Source organism: Microcaecilia unicolor, chromosome 7 (genome assembly GCF_901765095.1).
Source record: "Microcaecilia unicolor chromosome 7, aMicUni1.1, whole genome shotgun sequence".
Classification (NCBI taxonomy): domain Eukaryota; kingdom Metazoa; phylum Chordata; class Amphibia; order Gymnophiona; family Siphonopidae; genus Microcaecilia; species Microcaecilia unicolor.
Window position 1 is genome coordinate 178,344,158 of NC_044037.1, and position 21,364 is coordinate 178,365,521.

Genomic DNA, 21,364 nt, shown 5'->3' on the forward strand with positions numbered 1-21,364 from the left:
CCCTGAAAATACACTCGATCTAGGCCTGTACTTTGGGCCAATTAGTGGAAGTCATTGGATTATCAATTTAAAAACTGACACCACAATTTTCACAAAAAGTGATATTCTCTGTGATTTCATGACTACCTTTTGAGTAGCCATGGGAACACTCACCAAAGTGGGAAAACAAAAACACTACAATCGTGAAGAACAGTCAAAAGGAATAGTGTATGCAGGATGCTTCCACACACAGTGAAGAATGAAGTCAGAATATTCACAATAAAAGATGGTCTTTATTCTATAGAGGTAAAAGACTCTAAAAGACTCAACACGGCATCAGGTTTAGGCTGAATGCCTGCTTCAGGAGTCTTAAAGAAAAGGAGTAGGGTGCATCTGTCTTTCTTCTAAACACTTTCAGTAAGTGCCCTTGATTTAAACTGGGGCACCATAACATGGCTGAGACATGTCACTTCAGTAATTTGAGGTGGAGGGAGGAGGGGGGCATGAGGTATAAGGAGTTTGAAAGGGTTAATATGAGTGAAAGGTTGAATGGTGATGTAGGGGGATGGCAAGGATGGATAGTGGCAGGGAGGTCAGAAGCTGATTGGAGCACAGGAATGATGTTTGGCTCCGATCAGGTTTGAGTTGGAGTGAGGGACAGGAGATCAGTTTTTGGTGGGAGCCACTTTGTTTAGTTTCTCAGTTTTAAATGTGTCATTTTTATTTACAGTCTGCTAATTAAGGGTCTCTTTTACTAAACTGTCCTAGTGATTCCGGTGTGGCAAATGAGAGGAAGTCTATTCAATTCCTATGGGCTTCCTCTCATTTGCTGCAAGGGAATCGCTAGCGAGGCTTAGTTACAGAAGCTCTGAATAAATTTCTCTCATTTAATGGTCTTGATTCTCCTTTACAATGCTAAGGCATTATGCTGTCAATGCCTGCTTGCTCCCCATCTGCTCACTATATGGTGCTGCTGTCACCACTGTGGAAGGAATCGGAAGCACAAAAACCAGGATCCACCCTGTTCAGGTAAAAACATATTGTCCTGTTTGTATCTCCTTATAAATGATGTAATACAGATTTCCAGAAGTTGTCAGTTTTGATGGGACTGGATAATGTTGTCTATGAGTTTGAAAAATAAGAACAAGTGATGTGCTATACTGGTTTTGGATTAGCAAACCTAATCTTGATTACAGTAAGTCAATTGGGTTTTTAGAATACCCACAATGGGTATGTATGAGATGCATTTGCATACACTGTATGCAAATACAGCTCATGCAGCACGTTCATTATACAGGGCCTGAAAAACTGGCTTGCCGCACTCAAGGACCAGAGTTGCCTACCCCTGATCTAGATTACTATGATGCTCACAGGAGGCTTTGCTGATGATACCACTAGTTAGGTACTTAAATATATGTACACAGAGGAAAGAAAAGCATTATCTTGTGTTGGTCCATTGTTTTCCTAAAGAGCTGAGAGTCCTGAAGGATTACCTAGGGGCCCTTTTACTAAGACATGTAAGCATCTACGCACGTCCAACACACGCCAAAATGGAGTTACTGCCTGACTACTGTGTGGCTCTTGCAGTAATTTCATTTTTGGCGCACGTCCGATACGTATCTGAATGCTTTTTATTTTTGGACATGCATAACGGACACGCGCCAAGTGGCATTTGGCGCGCGTAGGTCATTATCTCCCGGTTACCACGTGAGCCTTTACCGCTAGGTCAATGGCTGGCGGTAAGGTTTCAGATCCAAAATGGATGCGCGGCAATTTTGATTTTGCCGCACATCCATTTTCAGCAAAAATAAAAATGCCCAAAACCTGCGCTTACACTACCGCAAGCCATTTTTCAGCATGCCTTAGTAAAAGGACCCTTAGTATTTAGTAAACTCCTTAAAGCTTGGTTCATTACTGCTGCTTTCTAAATGATTCTGATGCATGTTCTTATCGCTAGTGCTGGTTATTATTTATCCTCTAGTGCTAGCTGTCATGCCTTTTTATCATGTAGATTAGAAATTGTCTGTGCTATGATTGGTTTGTGTCAGACCTGTGAGTTCTTGTACCAAGTAGAGTGCTGCTGAGCCTGGTACTTGGATCAGGTTCTGCTTGGCGGCCAGACAATCCCGAGTTTCACCTGCGCTGACTGCCGTTTCTCAGAGGTTGAGCCCCTAGGTGCGGGCAGCCTGCAGGGCTTACAAGATGGAGCAGGAAGCGGGGTGATGAACATGACGGACAGACAGGCAGCAAGCAAAAGAGTGATCCAGGTACAGGCAGAGTCAGTAGGCAGTTAGCAGACACAAGAGTAATACAGGTACAGGCAGAGTCAGTGGCAGGCACCAGACATGAGAGTAATCCAGGTACAGGCAGAGTCAGTAGGCAGGCAGCAGACAAGAGAGTAATCCAGGTACAGGCAGAGTCAGCCACGAAGAACAAAGTAGAGGAGAAGCACACTACTGAGCAAGTAACACCTACCAAAGTAGAAGCAAGGAGTGTAGGGAGAGCTCAGATGATAAAATGCTGGCATCTGACATCAGCAGGGAGACGGGGCACAGCCATGGAACAAGAGCAGGGGAAGGAGGAATCAGAAGTCCAATAGGAGAGAAGCAAGGGAAGCCAGGCAGAGGAAGAGCAGACCCAGATGGGTGGAAGCAAAGCAATCAAGGAGCCTGCAGCCAGAGAAGAATTACACACACATGGCTCAAGTCTGTGCCAGTCAAGTGTGCGTGTCGATGGGACCCTGCGCAGCCCGAGGACGCCGCTTGCGTTGAGGTAGGGGACATGACAGTTTGTATATATGGTAGCTTGCAGAAATATGTAAACAGGGTGGAATCTGTCCAGAGAGTGGCTACTAAAATGGTCAGTGGTCTCCATCCTAAAGCGTATCAGATCAGACTTAAAGATCTCAATATGTATACTTTGGAAGAAAGGCAGAAGAGGGGAGATATGATAGAGACATTTAATACCTATGTGGCAAAAATGCACAGGAGGTGAGTCTCTTTCAATTGAAATGAAGCTCTGGAACGAGGGGGCATATGATGAAGCTGAAAGGGGATAGACTCGGAAGTAATCTGAGGAAATATTTCTTCACGGAAAGGGTGGTGAATTCATGGAACCGCCTCCCAGTGGAAGTGGTGGAGACAAAAACAGTATCTGAATTCAACAGACCTTGGGACAAGTACATAGGATTAAAGGAGTGACAGAAAGAGTTGATGGCATGGATGGGCAGACTGGATAGGCCATATGGTCTTTATTTGCCTACTTTTTTTCTGTGTTTCTATGAATATCAAGACATACTAGGTTTCATACAGTTAAAAAAATGATGAAAGAAGATTCTGTTTCCCTTAAGAGTTCTTGTTTTCAGCTCCCTATAGGAAGTTTCATGTGAACAAACATGACCATCCATGAAATGAGGGAACAGACTGTGGTGGGAAGGGGGAGGAGATGAGAGTACTATGGCCTGGAGCAATGAGTTTTGGGAAATGATAGAAAAAGAAATCTTGCTAATGTCCCAGAAACATGGAAAGACCCCAAAACACTGATTTTACAGTCAATATAAATATGTAAATTACCTAGAAAATAAACACTGAAATGTACAATTGAACACAGCAAGATCGTCCAAACCTCACTCAATAGTAATAACGTTGGAATGTTGCTAGTTAGCAATAAGTATCCAGAAAGGTGGAGACAATACCAAAAATTGTGTGAACCTATTTGGAATTTGATGCCACATAGAGATAGAAGCCGGATATTGAATTATTGAGACTTAGCAGAAAAAGCCTGATTTGCAGGTGATATTTGGGACCATGGGTTGTCTGGGCCAGAACTGCTCCTGAGTTTGGTGCAATATATACCATACTTGGAGAAGGGGGTGGGGAGGAAAGGGTGGTAAGGTTTAGCTGAATTGCAGATTTATGGCTGTTTTGGTTGTTGTTTGTTCATTATGTATGTTTATTGATAAAATTAATAAATATAATTTTAAAAACTCACTGAAATGTGCATTTTCTAAATACCAGAGATCAGAAGCCCTAGCTATATGTGTACTATAGCACCAGCTTCATGAGTGTTCTGCCCTCTATCAACTCTTAAGTCTCTTCTCTCCTCTTAGCTGTAGAAAATCTGGGAGACTGAAGAGGTGGCATGGAAGGTAGAACTGATGTCTTTGAAACTAAGTAAACCTATTTCTAACATATGTCCACATAAAGACTTTTAAAAATAGCCTACTACTTTATTAAAAAAATACCCTGCTCTTTAAATTGTACAGGAAAGGATTGCAAAAGCTCACGGCTCTCAGTGTGGTTTCTGCACACCTGGAATGGTGATGTCCATGTATACCTTACTGAGGAGCCACCCCGAGTTCACCATGGACCAGATATATGAGGCTCTGGGAGGTATGTATTTCTCATCTGCTTGAACCAAGTTTTAGGACTAGAGGTATCAGGAAAGTGAGATTTTTCAGGTAATTTATTAATATACAACTGCATGTAAACATAAGAAAAACTATTCTGAGTCAGACCAAGGTCCGTTGAACCCCGTGTCCTATCTTCGTCTGTGGCCACTCTGGGTCACAAGAATCCAGATGATGCCAAATGTAGACCTGATTTCTCATAAATTATTTGAAGGGATAAGTGATGGCTTGTTCAAACCTTTTTGAACCCTGCTACTTTAGTCACTATCTCCTGGATTCTGCATTACATGTGATGCCAAAATCGGTGAAGATTCTATAACAATGCACATAACTTAACAAGTTAATGAGCATTAATATCAGCACTTAACAAGCAATAATGAGCACTGATTGGCACTGATTAGAATTTAGACGTAAAACTCACTAGGCGTATTCTGTAACGATGTATGCTGAACTTCTAACGTGCACAGGCAAAAAGAGGCTTGGCTACAGGCAGGGAAATGGGCGTTTCTTGGCATTCCAAAATGTACACGCCTACCTATAGAATATGGCCCAGTATGTCTATATTTATATGCCGGGATTTATGCTATGTTTTCATCAATGTAAATGGATGCGTGTAAATTTAGGTGCTGAAATATCAACTAAGCATATTCTATAATCGGCACCTATTATAGCATACATTTAGTCAGCACTAATTTCTGTGCCAATATTTTAGGCGCCATATATAGAATCTCCCCCTTTGGGCCTCTTTTACTAAACCATGCTAGCGATTACTGGTGCAGCAAATGCGCCACACCCCTTCCATTTTGAATGGACTGCGTTGCATTTGTGCATGGGAATCGCTAGAGCAGTTTAGTAAAAGAGGTGGGGAGGTCTATTCTTTTTAGTATTTTTGTCGCCCTTCTCTGAACCTTTTCTAGTAATGCTATTTTCTTTTTGAGATGGGGTGATGTTTATGTTATGTCTATGTTTATTAAAATTTACTATACCATTTATTAAAACTTACTACACCGCAGATCTAGGCGGTTTACAAAATTTAACAGACACAGATAAGCCTGTTTTTTATACAGCTTTATTTGACTGCTAAGCTTCACTGGTTAAGTTCTGGATATCAGGTCTTAATCAGTCATGCCCCTGAAATGCTCCCAACATCGCTGGCTTTATTTTTGGTGCTAACCAGGCATTTTCAGCTTAAATAACTAGTTAAATGTCACTGAAAATGACCAGTTAGACATGAGCTAACTGGTTGGTAGCTGTTCTGGCTGGTTAACTTGTGCTGAATATTGGTTGGACAGCTTTTTCTACACTGAATTTTTGCTATAGCCTGTCTTTCTTTTAGGATCACCTGCAGGCTCCTTCTTCCTTTTCTTGTGTATCCCAGTGAGCGCCCCTCCCACCCCCCCATTCCATTTTCTTTCTCTGAAAGATATTCAAATCAGACCTGAATTCTCACAGTCTCAAAACCTCTATATAGTACCTAGGCTAAGTACTTTTCTGTGCCTGTGCATCATACTGCTCCAAAAATACTATATATACTCAAATATAAACAGAGAAATTTTGGCCAAAAAAAGCATCAAAAATTCTATCTTGATTTATATTCGAGCCTATCCTCCCTCCCCTCTGATGTCTGGCATTCCTCCCATTAAGAGCTCCTATTTCCTTTCTCCCTTCCCCTCCCACTAAGCAGACAAAGCCTCATCCCAGACCTACCTTTATGGCATCCCCCCTCCAGGCCTACCGTACAGCCCTGGTGGTCTAGTGGTGAGCTGGAGCAAGAGCATTCCCTACATTCTCCTGCCCATGCCATCTCCATAGTGAAAATGGCTGCTGCTAGACCAACGGGGGGGGGGGGGCTATGGGTCAGCTGGAGAGGGGGGCTTCATTTGCTCGGTGGAAAGGGGCTTCATCTGTTCAAGGAGAGGGAGGGGGTGATAGAAGTGGGAGTAAGAGCTCTTCCAATTTGGGGGAGGAGTGGGCAGTGACAGTGGAAGGATAGCACAGGGAAGGGAGGGAATAAGAGGAATATATTCCTCAGTTTATATTCAAGTTAACATTTTTCCCCAAAAAAGAGGGAAAAATGTTATCTTGGTTTATATTCAGATGGGTTTATATTCAATTATATATGGTAAGTACTTTGGGGGGGAAAAGCACAAGAAGAAAATATAAAATTTCCAATAGACATAAATATTTAAAAATCTCCCTGTTTGCTCAAGATGACTCGGGGTTTGGTCCCTCACAGATCAGCATGACTTTCCAAGGCTGTTTGCTAGAAACCTCCTTGGCTGTGCCAAAACACCACTGTAGCTTTTTGTCCAACAGGCAGACCCTGGCTGGGTTTCTTCAGACGCCCTGTTGCAAAATAGTTGCTTCAAAAATCAACATGGATTTAATTCAATGTAATCCTAGATGAATTACAAAAAGTAAAAACCGTAAATGCACATATACAACAGATTAACACATACAGCACCCCATTGTGGTGATCCAGAACTACAAATCCCATAAACCAGCAAAGCCTCCAATACGAGACACAATGACATAATATTAAAAATCATATTTATCATGAATTATTTTTCTTCAATCAGGAAATCTGTGCCGATGCACTGGATACAGACCAATATTAGATGGCTATAAAACCTTGTGTAAGGTAAGTACAAAAAATGTTGATACAAATTTTGCAAACCTAATAAACTTCTCTTGTGCCATATATAGAATCTCCCTCTATGGGCCTTATTCTCTGATGGTTATACTCCTAAATTTGCACTCCTAAAATGTGTGCTACTTATTTATAAACATAATTTATGCTCCTAAATTTAAACTCTTAAATTACGAGCATAATCTATTTTGGAGCATATTCAGAGAGCCATTCCTGGCTGGTTAAATAGTGCTGAATATCGGTAGGAAAGATTACAAAATACTATAATTTATGCATGTTCTTTAACAATCTAGGTGCTAACTTTTACACCAGTTCTATGGTTTGAGCAAGTTTTCATACCTAAAATATAGGCACTTTTAAAAAAATGTATTAAAAATATGTACAGCCCATACTGTCTTCCGATTCTAGGTGGGTTATCAAATTAAATCAAATAAATTCTTTCCAGGGTGTGATTTACAGTCTAGGTGAGAAAAAAGCTGATAATGTTAGTGTGAGGTATGAGAAGAATTAGAGACCTCTGGTGTAATGCATGAGACCAAAAAATATTACAGGAAAGGATAATGGATGATACTAGAAAGTAGAAGTCAATGGATTGTTAAAAGGTCCTTGGGAAGAGAAAGGTTTTTAGCCTCTTCCTGAAGTTAAGGTAGGTGTTTTCTGTTCTGATGGCAATAGGTAGAGTTTCATATTTTAACTCCAAAAGTACAAGGAATAGAGAGCTGAAAATCTTCTGATTTTGAATTGTATTTTGAAACGGTGATGCTAGCATCAGTTATTCTTTCAGTCTGTTAGACTGGACCAAATGTAGTGAAGCAGTCTTAGCAGTTTCAGATGTGAAACCCTGTAAGATTTGAAAAACTAAACATACAGCTTTGAACCTGAGTCTTCCGCCTAGTGGTTAGTGCAGATCCTGGGGAACTGAGTTTGATTCCCACTGCAGCTCCTTGTGACACTGGGCAAGTCACTTAACCCTCCATTGCTCCTGGTACAAAATAAGTACCTGAATATAGGTAAACTGCTTTGAATGTAGTTGCAAAAACCTCAGAAAGGCAGTATATCAAGTCCCATTTCCCTTTCCCTTTCTATGGGAAGCCAGTGCAGTTTGTTAAGATGAGTTGAAACACTTGTATATCTATTCAATGGTATGGTCCCAAAATAAAACAATACAAAACACAGAAATTAAACATTTCATTTGTAATGCTAAAGCCTACTTTCCTTTATAGAATAGGCTCAAAATAGGAGTATTTTTGATGACTAATTGCCCATTTATAGAATTACCCTCCACATGTCTAAATCAGGGAACTTTCCAGGACTGGGAGGGTTCACAGGAAATAGCATCATGAGGAGTTACCACCAAAAAGGGAGGGAAATAGGAGTCTATCAATGGTATAGCCCAGGATAGAATTTTGTCATTGAGTTGCTAAGTAACTGCAAACCTGTATTTCTAGGTAAAGGAGTCAAAGGCCAGTGGGGACCTCAATAGGAAGGGCAGAAAAGGGTAATTTCTGATCCTTTGAAGGGAATTGGAAAATCAGAAGACATTCCTACGTTTTGAGTCCAGGAGGGCAAGTGTACCAAAGCTAAAGGATCAGTTGTCTGAGTCTAAGACTAGTCCAATGGTAATTAAGTTGTCTTTAAACAGGAAAGGAAACAAGAGACAGACATTCTCAACCTCTTATTTATCAGTTCTTTCCTGCCGTATTTTCAAAATGACTGCCGAGACTTCCCACGGTAGTCTTGCAGGTCTCAAGACTGCTGTAGGGAGTCTCGGCAGCCATTTTTAAAACACGGCAGCACCGGGCAGATTTGCAGCAGTGGGCAGGAAAAAGTGTTGTTCTTTCCTGCCCTGTCAGAGGTCACTAGACTGCCAGGACTCTTCAAGGTGGGACCGGGGAGGGCTATGGTGTGTGGTAGCGGCGAGCAACAGTGCAGAGCCTCTGGGCCCCCCTAGAGCCCCTGGGCTCTCGGGCACTTACTAGTTGCCTGAATGGTCAGTCTGCCTCTGGGTGCAAGGACTTACACTGCTGAAACCTGATGTAAATCCTGGCATGCAAGTTGGGTGCAGATCTCCATTACTCTATAGTGGAGGAGTGGCCTACTGGTTAGAGCACTGGTCTTGTAATCCTGAGGTGACCAGTTCAAATCCCACTGCTGCACCTTGTGATCTTGGGCAAGTCACTTAACCCTTCATTGTCTCAGGTACAAACTTAGATTGTAAGCTTGCCTGGGACAGAGAAATATCCAGTGTACCTGAATGTAACTCACCTTGAGCTACTACTGAAAAAGGTGTGAGCAAAGTCTAAATAAATAAACACTGCATTTAAATCTTGTGAATGCCCCTAACCTGTCCATATGCCTCCCATGGCCACACCTCCTTTTGAGTTGCAGGTGATCCAATTTAGGCGGCCATTGCTATAGAACAGTGCAGCCAGATCCATGTGCAAATCATAATAAGTGCCAAGTAAATGCATGTTAACTCCAATCATTAATCTCATTAATTATTTTGTGCAGATCTGTGAGATTTTGTGGGCACTTAGGTTATAGAATTGCCCTTCACATGCTGCCCTGTTGGAAATCACTAAGACGATAGGTGGTGTTTGGGATTGCAGTTTTGCTCATATCTGTTTCCAAGTGCATCTCAATTTAAAATTCTGAATCATCATAACATCTTCAGAGTCCAAAACTGGAAATCAGGTAGCAACTGAAATGGCAGACTTCTGCTTGTAAATTGTTTTTGTGTTCACGATGAGAAAAAGTCATAGACTGAATATTTTTGACCAGTTACACTGCTCTCCTTCCCCGTACCATGCTGTAAGAGCCATATTCAATGTGGGTCTGTTCAAACTCTGCAGGGATGTGCCTTCCAAAGAGAGGGAATATGGGCAGGAAAAGTTTACTCAGTCAGTCAAACTTATTTACTTCACTTTTTCTGATCAATCTTAAGTGCGAGCTCTCAAACTTTGAAACAGATCATGAAAATATGTCAAACAGTGTCATTAAAAAGCTGAATGGAATATTATTTGTTTAGGATTCAGGCTGTTGTCAGACTGCAGGAAAGGGGAGCTTTTGCATGGAAAGACAAGAAAATGAATCTACATCAGCTGGTAATGAAAAGGACGTAAGTGTAATGCTATTTTTACCACTGTGCTTGACATCAAATTAAACTACTTGTGCATTGAGTTGGGGTTGGGGTAAAGTTGGGTGGGTTGGAGTGGCCTAACTTGAATTAATTAATCAGGTATTACTGGTACAAATGTACAAAATACCGTAGGGATACATGTTATCAGTTACCCATGCCACTGACACCATCTCCTTCATAAAGGGGCCTTTTACAAAGGCGTGCAAGGACCTATGAGTGTCCAGCATGTGCCAAATTGGCATTACCACCCAGCTACCATGTACCCTGGGTGGTAATTCTGAATTTGGCATGCACCGAAAACACGTGGTAGAAAATATTTTCTACCTCGTGACGCTTAACTGGCGGTAAATGGCAGTGGGCATGCACTGCATGCCTACCGCCCCTGCAACACATGAGACCTTACCTCTAAGTCAGTGGGTGGCAGTAAGGTCTCATCCCAAAAATGGGCGCATGCTGGTTTTTATTTTGCCACACATCTATTTTCTGGCTCCTTAAAATAGGCCCTTTTTCCAGGATGCAGTAAAACTGGCCCAGCACGCACCCAAAAGACGCGCTCACACTGCCGCAGGCCACTTTTTGCTGTGGTTTAGTAAAAGGGCCCCAAACTGTGGCAAATAATGTAGATAACAGACTGGATGGACAGACCAATCAGAGCAGGAAAGACGTTATTTTGATCTGGCAGGATCCTCGTGTTCCTTGGTATTCCAGCTGAACTGGAACCAAGTCAAGAATCTGGCACCACAAGCCTTCACTTGCAACTACTTAGGGAGTTTCCCTTATTTTTCATTCTCTCCTTGTATTTATTCTTCTAATGTCAGTGATGGTTCTAGGCTGGGATCCATGCACTAGGGCTTCTTCCAGAATTTTGCAATCATGGGCCCTGAATCTGGCCACTAGGTGTCACTACGGTTACCATATGTCCTTTTTAAAGAGGATATGTCCTCCTTTTGGACTTCTTTAGATATGTCCCCCAGGTTCTTTAATTTTTAGGAAAATATCCTCTTTTTTATGTGCCTATAACCAACACACCTACCCACATAATGAGAGAAACCACCTCTGGCCTATTAGTCAGTCTGGACATATGGAGATGCTAAAGAAGAGTGGACATATCCTCTTTAAAAAGGACATATGGTAAAGCAGCATTTTGAATTGTTAGGGGAGGGTGGGGGGAGGGGAACCAATGGGAGAGCCTGTTTGGAAGTAAAGGAGGAGGGAGGGGAGGGGGGGAGAAAATGAAAATCATAGGTTTGGCATATGTTTGAATAGATTTGAAAATTTCTTCTTTTGTAAGATAAGTTTCTCTGTGAAAAGGTTCTCGTTTTCTCAATGTTGTGATTACAATATCTTGCATTGTATGAAGTTGTGCCAATAAACAATAAATATAAAAAAAAAAAAGGACATATGGTAACCCTAGTGACACCTAGTGGCCAGATTCAGGGCCCATGATTGCATGACATATGTTCACATAGCACAGCTTTAAGCATATGTCATGGAAAGACTTTCATATGTATCTCAGAAGCAAGCCAAAGTTGTTGAGGGATATTCACTCTTCTGATAAGTACGATTGAGCTCAGATTCAGTCAAAATCAAATCCGGAAGTTTTTGAAAAGTAAATTATTGTCTACTACTGTACTGTAAGGCAGTCACTGTTTGAAGTGTTTGAAGTAACTAAAAGTCATTTGCTACAATTAAATATTTCTTTAGTAAAGGTAGCAGGGATGGCGACATTGCTGAGTCATGGTCATTGCTTACGGGTTACACCTAGGGACACCATATCTGCAGAGACAAAAGAAGAGGACACAAAAAATAAACATGATTGCTACCATTACTAAAGAAAGATTTAATTGGAGTAAATATGCCAACTCAACTCAGAGACCTAATAGGAAAAAAAAACAAACAAACATTTTTTTAAGAGTAATTAAGCAAAGAGGAAACCACACTCCAACTTAGGCAACATGGAAAGCATGATGTAGCATTTTGCAATAAATTCTCTATGAATATGTTTACATACCCATAGTTGTTATTACAAGTACAATAGTTTAGTTTAGAAAACAGAATGATTTGCCAAGTAATGGTTATACTATAATGCTGAACTATTTAACTTAATGTGATGTCAGTAGAATCCAAATAAAGTGATTTCCTTCTTGAAAACCAAACCTTTTCTTCCTCCAGCTTTGCACAGCACTGTTCACACAGGAAGAATTTCTGCCATTGGATCCTACCCAGGAATTAATTTTTCCACCTGAACTAATGGTAAGATGATGCATGATTCTTCATTTTTATTAATGCTAGCCTATAAACATTATACTAGGGATACATGAGGTTTGGGCACTGCTGCCTGGGTGCCAGCGTTTTGGCACCGAAAAAAGTCACAGCGAAGGGGACGAGATAGATGGTGTTGAATAACTTCTACTGGACTCAAAGAAAGTTCACAGCAAAAGTTTGTATTTGTCGCCAGCATTTTGGCACCACCATTTGGTCATCCATGACTTTTGAGTACCCCTGATTGGAATTAGATTTTGGACACCTATATGGTGGCATCTAAAGGTGCTTATCCCCCCCACCCACATGCACTGACCTCAGGTACTCGTCGACAACAGGGTCCGAGCCTACTACAGCCGGGGGTCCTTGGGCAGAAGAAAGCTGTGGGCTGCCCCAGGTGGTGCCTGTGAGGGAGGATGGTTCTTCAGGAAGCCTGATCTGTCCTCTCTCACAGGCACTGTCTGAGGCAGCCCACATTTCTCTTCTGCCCAAGAACTCCCAGCTGCAGCAGCAAGCAAGCACAGAGCCCTGCTCTCAACATGTATTGGAGGTCAGTGTGTCATGGAGAGGGGGAAGGAGAAGCAGAGGACATTTATTTATTTTTATTTATTTCATTTATATCATTTATGCCTATCACCTAAGTGGGTTACAAATATTGCACACATAATTAAAAGTATAAACACCATGCACACTAATTTCTAACAAATAGCAATATTGCATATAGGCCTGTACAAAAACCTGCATGTTCAACCGCTTCTCAAAGTCATCATACGGAGAGTGCAGGCAAAGCGTTCCATAAAAATGGACCAGCAAAAGACAAGGTAGTATGAAAAGTATCAACATAGTATGTTTTTGTAAATGATAGTTGCAGTAACTGCCAAGTCCCTGAAGATGTCAATGAGTGACCTGGTTCATATGCTGTCCAAATTTCTCCAAAATAAGCAGCAGCAATAACAGTCAACACTTTAAAGAGCAACAATAATATTTTATATGGTACTCGATATTGTACAGGAAGCCAATGAAGTGCCCTCACTGAAAATGAAACTTAATCAGGTCTGTTGCAGCCCAGTTATCAATCGCACAACCGCATGTCGTATCACCTTCAGGGCTTCACATTGGTTACCTATTCAATATAGGATAATTTTTAAATGGCTGATAAAGACCTGCATGGTACATCCAGTCCGCCCAACAGTCACATTCATTATCAAAACATTAGTGAACCAATAGTCCAGTAGTATTGTTACAGCATTTTACTCGCTAAGTCCCACTATAAATGTCTTCCCCTCCCCCAGTGGCCCACACTCATACGATATGAATGTGGTACAAAATATGCATATGTGCTCCTAATCTGTCCTTGCCATTTTCAGGGCTCAGACTATAACATATCTGCCCTGCACTGTACCTACTTCCCAGCTACTTCAAAGTTCTATGATTGGGGTTTCCATAGTATTTAGCAAGCTTGACTTCTCAGTTGCTACAATCATTAAATGATCACTGTTTGGGGCTTCCAGGCCTGAGATGTGCTCATTTTGAGTCCACTCACCATTGTACATTCTTTTATGTGGCAACTACACATTGGAATAACCTCCCTGGTTTCATTTGAGGGGAACTGTAATTTAACATTTTTAAAACTCAAATTAAGGCCCTCTTTTACAAAGCCGCGCTAGCAGCTGCCTGTGTGGTAATACCGACACAGTCCATTCACTTTGAATGAGGCAGCCGCTAGTGAGGCCTTGTATAAGGGAGGGTAAGATCCTACTTTTTAAACAAACTTATGAGGAGATAGTGGCCTACTTCTTGTAGTGAAATTAAATTAAATTTGTATTTGTTGTTTGATTGCGAGCGTTGTCTTTTTTTTATTTTATAATTTCAATATAACATTCAAGCATACAGTTGAAAAAGAAATCAGAAAAGACAGAGATACAGAAAACACACTTAATAGAGAAAAGAAACATCATCCATTAGTCCACAATATTGCTGGAGTCAAGCAGGAAATATAAATATAGAAAAAGAAATAAAACCCTAACAACAAGGCAGAGGAATCCTATACAGTGACAGTGTTGTGTCCTGTTTTTATAGATGTATTTCTTTTCATTGTCTTATTTAGATTATACACCACCTTTCTTTGGCTTGACTTGTCAGTAAAGGCAGTAGAGTAAAATGTTTATAAACTATAAACTAATCACAGCTCCACAGGGACAGAAAAATACTACAAGGAGTTTGAACTTCCTATGCATGCTTTCTCTTCCCCACCACTTCCCACTGAATAGGGATATGCACAGTATACAAATTTTAGGTTCATTTGGTCTTTTTCTCTATTTTTGGACATCTTTTCAGTTCATGTCACACACTCATCTTTTCTTTTTCATTTTTTATTTATGAAACTTCATATATTATATATTTAATAATTCAAATTGAGGGGTCCTTTTACTAAGCTGCAGTAAAAGGGGGCCTGCACTAGCATCAGCGCATGTTTTTGACACAAACTGAGGTCCCCTTATACCACAGCATGTAAAAGGCTGTCTATTTTTAGGAAAAAGAAATGGTTGTGCAGTAAGTGAATCACTTACCGCACGGCCATTTTGGTGGGGAGGCCTTAATGCCACCCACTGAGATGGTGGTAAGAGCTCAAGCACTAACCTGGTGGTAAACTGGAGCTACAAAAATAGGACATTTGTGTAACGCCAGAAATAGCGTGCACTAGAAGTGGGAACTACCGCCAGGCTCCTGCGGCAGTGTGTGCGTGTCTTTCGGGTACACACCGGGCCAGTTTTTGCTGTGTCTGAGAAAAAGAGCCCTTTTAAAGGGGTTAGAAAATGGACGTGCAGCAAAATAAAAACCAGTGTACGTCCATTTTCGGCCTGAGACCATACCGCCACCCATTGACTTAGCAGTAAAGTCTCATGCGCTACCTGGGCAGTAGGCATGCAGCACATGCCCACTACCATTTACAATCGGGTAAGCACCATGCGGTAAAAAATAGAAAATATTTTCAACCGCATGTTTTCAATGTGCACCAAATTCAGAATTACCACCTGGGGCACACGGTAGTCAGGCAGTAATGCTGATTTGGTGCACACTAGATGCACATAGGGCCTTATGTGCCTTTGTAAAAGGGCCCCTAACTCCATGGAACTCTCCAGAAGAAATGTCAAATCCAAAGGGTCACTTTAAGCTGGCCATCATCAGACATACACATTTTGGATGCTCACCCAAATCAAGATGGGCAGTAATATCATAATGAAGATGTTGATAATCATAAAGATATCACCTGTAGAGAAGAATCCACAGCCTGAATAGTGTCTTACAGCCATCCAAAATGACTTCAGATCTTCCTGTATCTAGACTCAGCCAAATGGCAGGGGGAATAAGCTGCTTTCAGGTCAATTACACTAATTCTAATCAGGCACTCCCCTCATTCCCCTAAAGCAGTAAAAGGCCACCAGGATGTTCCCCTCCATGGGAGCAGCAAAGCTTACTCCTTCTCGGACAGTGAGCCCTCCCAAGCTCCCAGCTGGTTCTGGGTTGTGGAGATGCGTATTGCATGTCAGTCTAGCTAACATATATTCCAAGCTTTATCCCGCCCTCTCGGGGACACCCGCAGCCACACTCCTCTCCGTTAATGGGTGGACACCATGGTTCTCAAAAGTTGCCCAGACAATGTGAGGAGGGTCTTTGGGTATGGAAGGGTAAGTCTGGGGTTTCCCCTTTCTCTTTCCCATCTCAGTACTGGAAAAACTCTGATGATCATGGAGCTCAGTCCAATGCAACATCTTCTGGCACCATCTTGGTCCTCCAGCATGTTTGGGATGCTCTTTGTCTGGTTTCTCCTCAGAGACCTGTCTGATATGGGTGACTCAACAGCATAACCCTCCTTGTTATCGAAACACACAAGCCCCTCCACCATAACATGGTGGTGTCCCTTAGGAGAGGTCATAATATTTATGTTAATTAAAAAAATGATAACTTTTTGACATATAATAATTGACCTAAAACACATTAATTTGTAGGTTAACAAAGGTTAAATTAATTTAGCATGTGTTAAATGTTTTAAGGTGTACTAACTAACCAAATGCATGCTAGTTTTAATTTGCTGCTTTCAAGTTTACCTCATGTATTGTTTTCATGTTTATATTTGGCCATTTTTACTATTGTTATGCTGTTAATAAAATTGTAAGTTTTGTGTTAAACTGTACCTGCTGTATACTGCCTTGGGTGAATCTCTTCATAAAGGTGGTTAATAAATCCCCATAAATAAATAAATAATGAATTTGAGGATCCCTAGCTGTGAAGTGGCACATGTACCTTTGGATGCACCAAGGGAAGGTGATTTTCTAATAGGCCAGCTAGATGCACTAATCATTCCTAACCTAGCTAGATGTCACCAACAACTGTCCCTTCCTGTGTCTTTTTCACCAGTGGATTTTGTCTTTTAAGTTCTTGCAAATGTTTATTACCTTCCACAGTATATTAGCTCTGAATCTCTTCCTCTCTCTGTCCCAACACCTAGCTGATGGCTGAAAACCTGAGAATAAAGAAAATGGTTTTCCAAGGAGAACGAATTACCTGGATTTCCCCTGCTAGTCTGTCTGAATTACTAGAGCTGAAAGTCAAGTACCCCAAAGCACCTCTTGTTGTGGGGAATACCAACATTGGTATGTAAACTGGGCAGACCAGATAGGCCTGTCATATCTCTTCTGCATGCTTTGAAAGTGGGCATACAAATGGACAGTCTGGGTGGAGCACACATTACCCATGTAAATTATAGAATGCTATGATGCATGTGTGTTTTTCAACAATTTAGGCATGCACTTATATCAGCTCTCTGGCTGGCATAAGTACTTGTGCCTAAATTATATGTGCAAATCTAACCAGTTGCGTTAGTACGTAATGGAGAGTAGGCTCCTATTTTCCTTTGTAGAATAGGCACCACATAGATGGCCTCAAGAAAGAGAGATAAAGAAAGAAAGGAAAAACAGCACCTCTTGTGGCTGCAGGTACACAATTAGAATATATTTTCAGGTAGAATAGACTACTGCCATCTAGTGGTTGGCGTCAACACTGCTTACTAGGTAAAGATGTAACAGCTTTCAAGTTGAATACAATACATTTGCTATTAGGATACTCTTCACACCAACAACCTTCTCCCTGCATCTAACTCCTAATGTAATTTTAACTTCCCTTAGGACTGGAGATGAATCTGAAAGGAACTGTTTATCCTGTGATTATTTCCCCCACTAGGATTCCAGATCTCACCGTAATAAACTTCACAGATCAAGGTAAGAGTCTAGTTATCTTGCTCCATGAGCATGTACCGTACATGGCCAGATTCTATATATGGCACCGTGAAAATCCAAAGAAAGGACACCGCAAAAGCGGAGGACCGTACATCACTACATCAGTAGATAACCAGCAAAAGGAGTAGTGTGATCAGCAGGGCTCTCCCATAAAGAAACAGAAGGATGAGGAATGTAATAAATAAAATCTTTATTCTTCAGTGCCTGACACAACACTGTGTTTCGGCTTACAGCCTACATCAGGGATCTGTACACAGAATCACTGATAGATAGGAAGTAAGGTGTCAGGATAACAGTCTTTATATAGACTAAATCTAAAATAGTAGGGTCAGTGTGAGACACAGGAACAATGTGCTAAAATCCACACAGAAAACATTTCTGCCTAAGCATATTCTATAAGTAGCGCCTAGATTTAGGTGCAGTATATAGAATACACTTAGTTGATATCACATCACCTAAAACTACATGCCTCCAGTTACACCAATGAAAACATGGCATAAGTCCTGGCACTTAGATTTAGGCACAGAGGGCCATATTATATAACAATGTGCATAAATTTTGGAACACCCACAAAATGCCCATAACCACACCACATTTTGCCTGTGCACATTAAAATGTAGGTGCAGTGCATTACAGAATACAGTTAGGACAGTGGTTCCCAAATCTGGCCCTGGAAGCACCCCAGCCAATCAGGTTTTCAGTATATCCACAATGAATATTCATGAGAGAGATTTGCATGCAGTGGAGGCAGTGCATGCAAATCCCTCTGATGATTATTCATTGTGGATATCCTGAAAACCTGACTGGCTGGGGTGCCTCCAGGACCTGGTTTGGGAACCACTGACTTAGGGAGTTGTGTGCATAAATTATTGTCAATTAGTGCTCATTTTTGCTTCTTAAGTGCTGTTAACAATGCTGATTGCCTTGTTAAGCCAATTAATTTACGTGCTTTGATACAGATCTGTGCTTGGATTTTGGCACAAATCTCTAGGCACACTATACAGAATCTGGGAGACAGGGCTGGTCTTAGCAATTGTGGAGCCCTGTGCAGACCAGTTCAGTGGGTCCCTCTCCTGCATCCGCCCCCCACAATCCCGCCCTTGCCTGCACCCCCTGACCTCCCCCGCCTGCCACCATAAGCCATAATCTATCAGAGTTTAAAAGGAGGTTTAGAGCTCTCAGAACCCCACCTCACCCCGTTCCTTGATGTGCATCCATCACGTTTCAGTAGAGAGCGGCAGACAGTGGCAACGATTTTCATATCCCGTCAGCTGCCGGGCCGCCTCGTTGCTGAATCCTGCCCTTGTGGAAGCAGGAAGTGACATCAAAAGGGGGCGGGACGCAGCAGCGAAGAGGCTCTGGGCTCGGCAGCTGACAGGATATGAAAATCACTACTGCTGCCTGATGCTCTCTACTAAAATGTGGATGCACATTAAGGTACAGAGCAGGGAGGTGTTCCGAGACAGGGGTACAGAAGGTCCAGAGATGCGGGTCCCCTAGGAGCGCAGGGCCCTGTGCGACCGCCCCTGTCGCCCCTGTCTAAGACCGTCCCTGCCAGGGATAATGTATAGAAGATCAGTTATTTTTACATCAAGCATTATTAAACTCATATTGCTGGACCAATTGTGCTGTGCGGGAAAACAGCTGTCTACTGTCCATTCAGCAAGTATTTTTGCCCAAATGTAAATATTGAAAAGGATCAATATCTCTATTTAAAATATATATGCCACTTCTGCTTGCTGTTTAGTCCATTCCCCAGCTTGAATTTTGCATTAGTAAACTAAGTTACACCCTTGCTGTTCTGAAGTAGGTCCATGTTTCACAAAGACTTTGAAAGAAATGCAAAATATACCAACAAGTACTGTCAGAACAGGTTTCAGATGACTTCATGGCACACACTGTGCATGTCAAGATGATATTTTTAATTAGTTACATATATTAGTTACTGTTGGGTAATTAGAACATAAATTATTGTAGTGGTAATGTTCTTTAAAAAGGTAACAAATTCTGGCCAGCCCAGATTTCCACCTCTCCCTCTAACTGCCCTGGAGAAAAGAAAGTAAATTTCAAAGGTTCTAGTCACAATCCAGTATGAACATGCAGAAGATTATTGTTGTTTGCTTGTACTTTTTCATGGCTGGAGTTGAAGCAATTAGTCTTTGAAACAGATTGTTTACTCTGTTACTACTGCTGTGGGTCAGATGCTGGTAGCACACTGACACAACAAAGCAAGATAATTACATAGGAACTGTGGGCCCAATATTCAAAAGGAGTTATATGCTCACCTCCGCTGCTGAATGTCAGACCCTCTGAGACTAGGCTTGTTAATAATCCAGTGAAATCCAGAAGACTACAGCAGAAAAGGACCTTTTATGCCATCCAGTCTGCCTATCTGCCAGCCGACAGCACTGTCACAGGTTTTACTTAATCTGTGGTCTTTCCCTTCCCTCTTCATAATAATCTTTCCTGTTTGTCCACTGTTCAAGATTCTATAGCATCTGCTGATTGTCTGTTCCAGGTGTCCAACTTGTGTTTAATGAAAATATTTTTGTGTATTTCTTTAGAATTTTTCTCCCTCCAGCTTCGTATGTCCTTGAGTTATAATTCTATGGAAAATGCTACCTTTTGGCACTTTAGTAAAACCTGCTACATATCATAACTCCCTTTTCTCTTCTTTCTTCTAGAAAGTTCATCTTTAGCTTATCCAGTCTCAACTATGTATGGCTTATAGCGCAGGCCAGATACTATTTTGGTGGTTCTTCTAGGAAATGCTTCCACCTTATCAGAGTCATTCAGAAAGTAGTTCTCAACGTGGGGTCTGATTAGACACCTATGAAGAAGTAATATTGCTTCCCTATTTCTACTAAGTTATACCTCCAAATGTACTATTCATTTTCCCAACTGCTTTGTCACACTGATTGGTTATCTTGAGGTCATCAGAGATAATGACTCCCAGATCTGTTTCCTATTTGGTACTGTTAGGTCTTCTCTTTCCAAATTCTATTAAACTCAGACTTCTGCAGTCCAAATGCAAGAGTAAGCCCTTTATTATTATTATTTTTGACCTGGCAATTTTCCTACTATTTTCTGGGCTTCCATTTCAATTGGAATCAGCCCCCACCAAGCTATGGCTTCGTGAGTCTTCATCCATAACTATTTGAGGATTGTTGCCCTATTTGCATCCCTCTCTCAACAAATTTAGCTGAGCTCCATCAAGGCAACAACAGCGACTATGAACCAAGGTTCTATCTGGAATATTACAAGTGTGAGATTAAGTCCAGTCAATAGGTTTCATCATGACGTGCACTCTGGGGCTGGGTGAATGTTGCCTCTGCAGCATCCACAACTCTGGCCTATCTGTGGTGTGAAGACTTGGTTTGGAAATGGAGCTCAGATAGAACTTACATTCTCTACACGACCACATACAGCATTGCCACTGCACCATTGGGCTAGTCCTGATTTTTCATATTTTTTGATTAAAGCATAGTTTTCAAACCCTTAATCATTCTTCAATGATTTTAGAGTCACCCATACTGTTTGGCATGACTGCTCTGTTGCAGATTTTCATATCATCTACTGACAGGCACACTTTCCCTTCTAGCTCTTCCACTGTCACTTAAAAGATATTA

At 41.4% G+C, this 21,364-nt stretch overlaps 1 protein-coding gene across 1 annotated transcript in view; it reads left to right on the forward strand.

Annotated features, from left to right (window-relative positions):
- The window catches only part of LOC115474518 (aldehyde oxidase 2-like), a 161,215-nt gene that overhangs the window by 16,860 nt on the left and 122,991 nt on the right, over positions 1–21,364 (forward strand). The window contains exons 4-10 of the mRNA XM_030210008.1: positions 900–1,008; positions 4,244–4,370; positions 6,967–7,028; positions 10,066–10,155; positions 12,349–12,429; positions 16,949–17,093; positions 17,625–17,717. Of these exons, the coding sequence (XP_030065868.1) occupies positions 900–1,008; positions 4,244–4,370; positions 6,967–7,028; positions 10,066–10,155; positions 12,349–12,429; positions 16,949–17,093; positions 17,625–17,717 (707 nt within the window). The remainder of the gene's footprint in view (positions 1–899; positions 1,009–4,243; positions 4,371–6,966; positions 7,029–10,065; positions 10,156–12,348; positions 12,430–16,948; positions 17,094–17,624; positions 17,718–21,364) is intronic.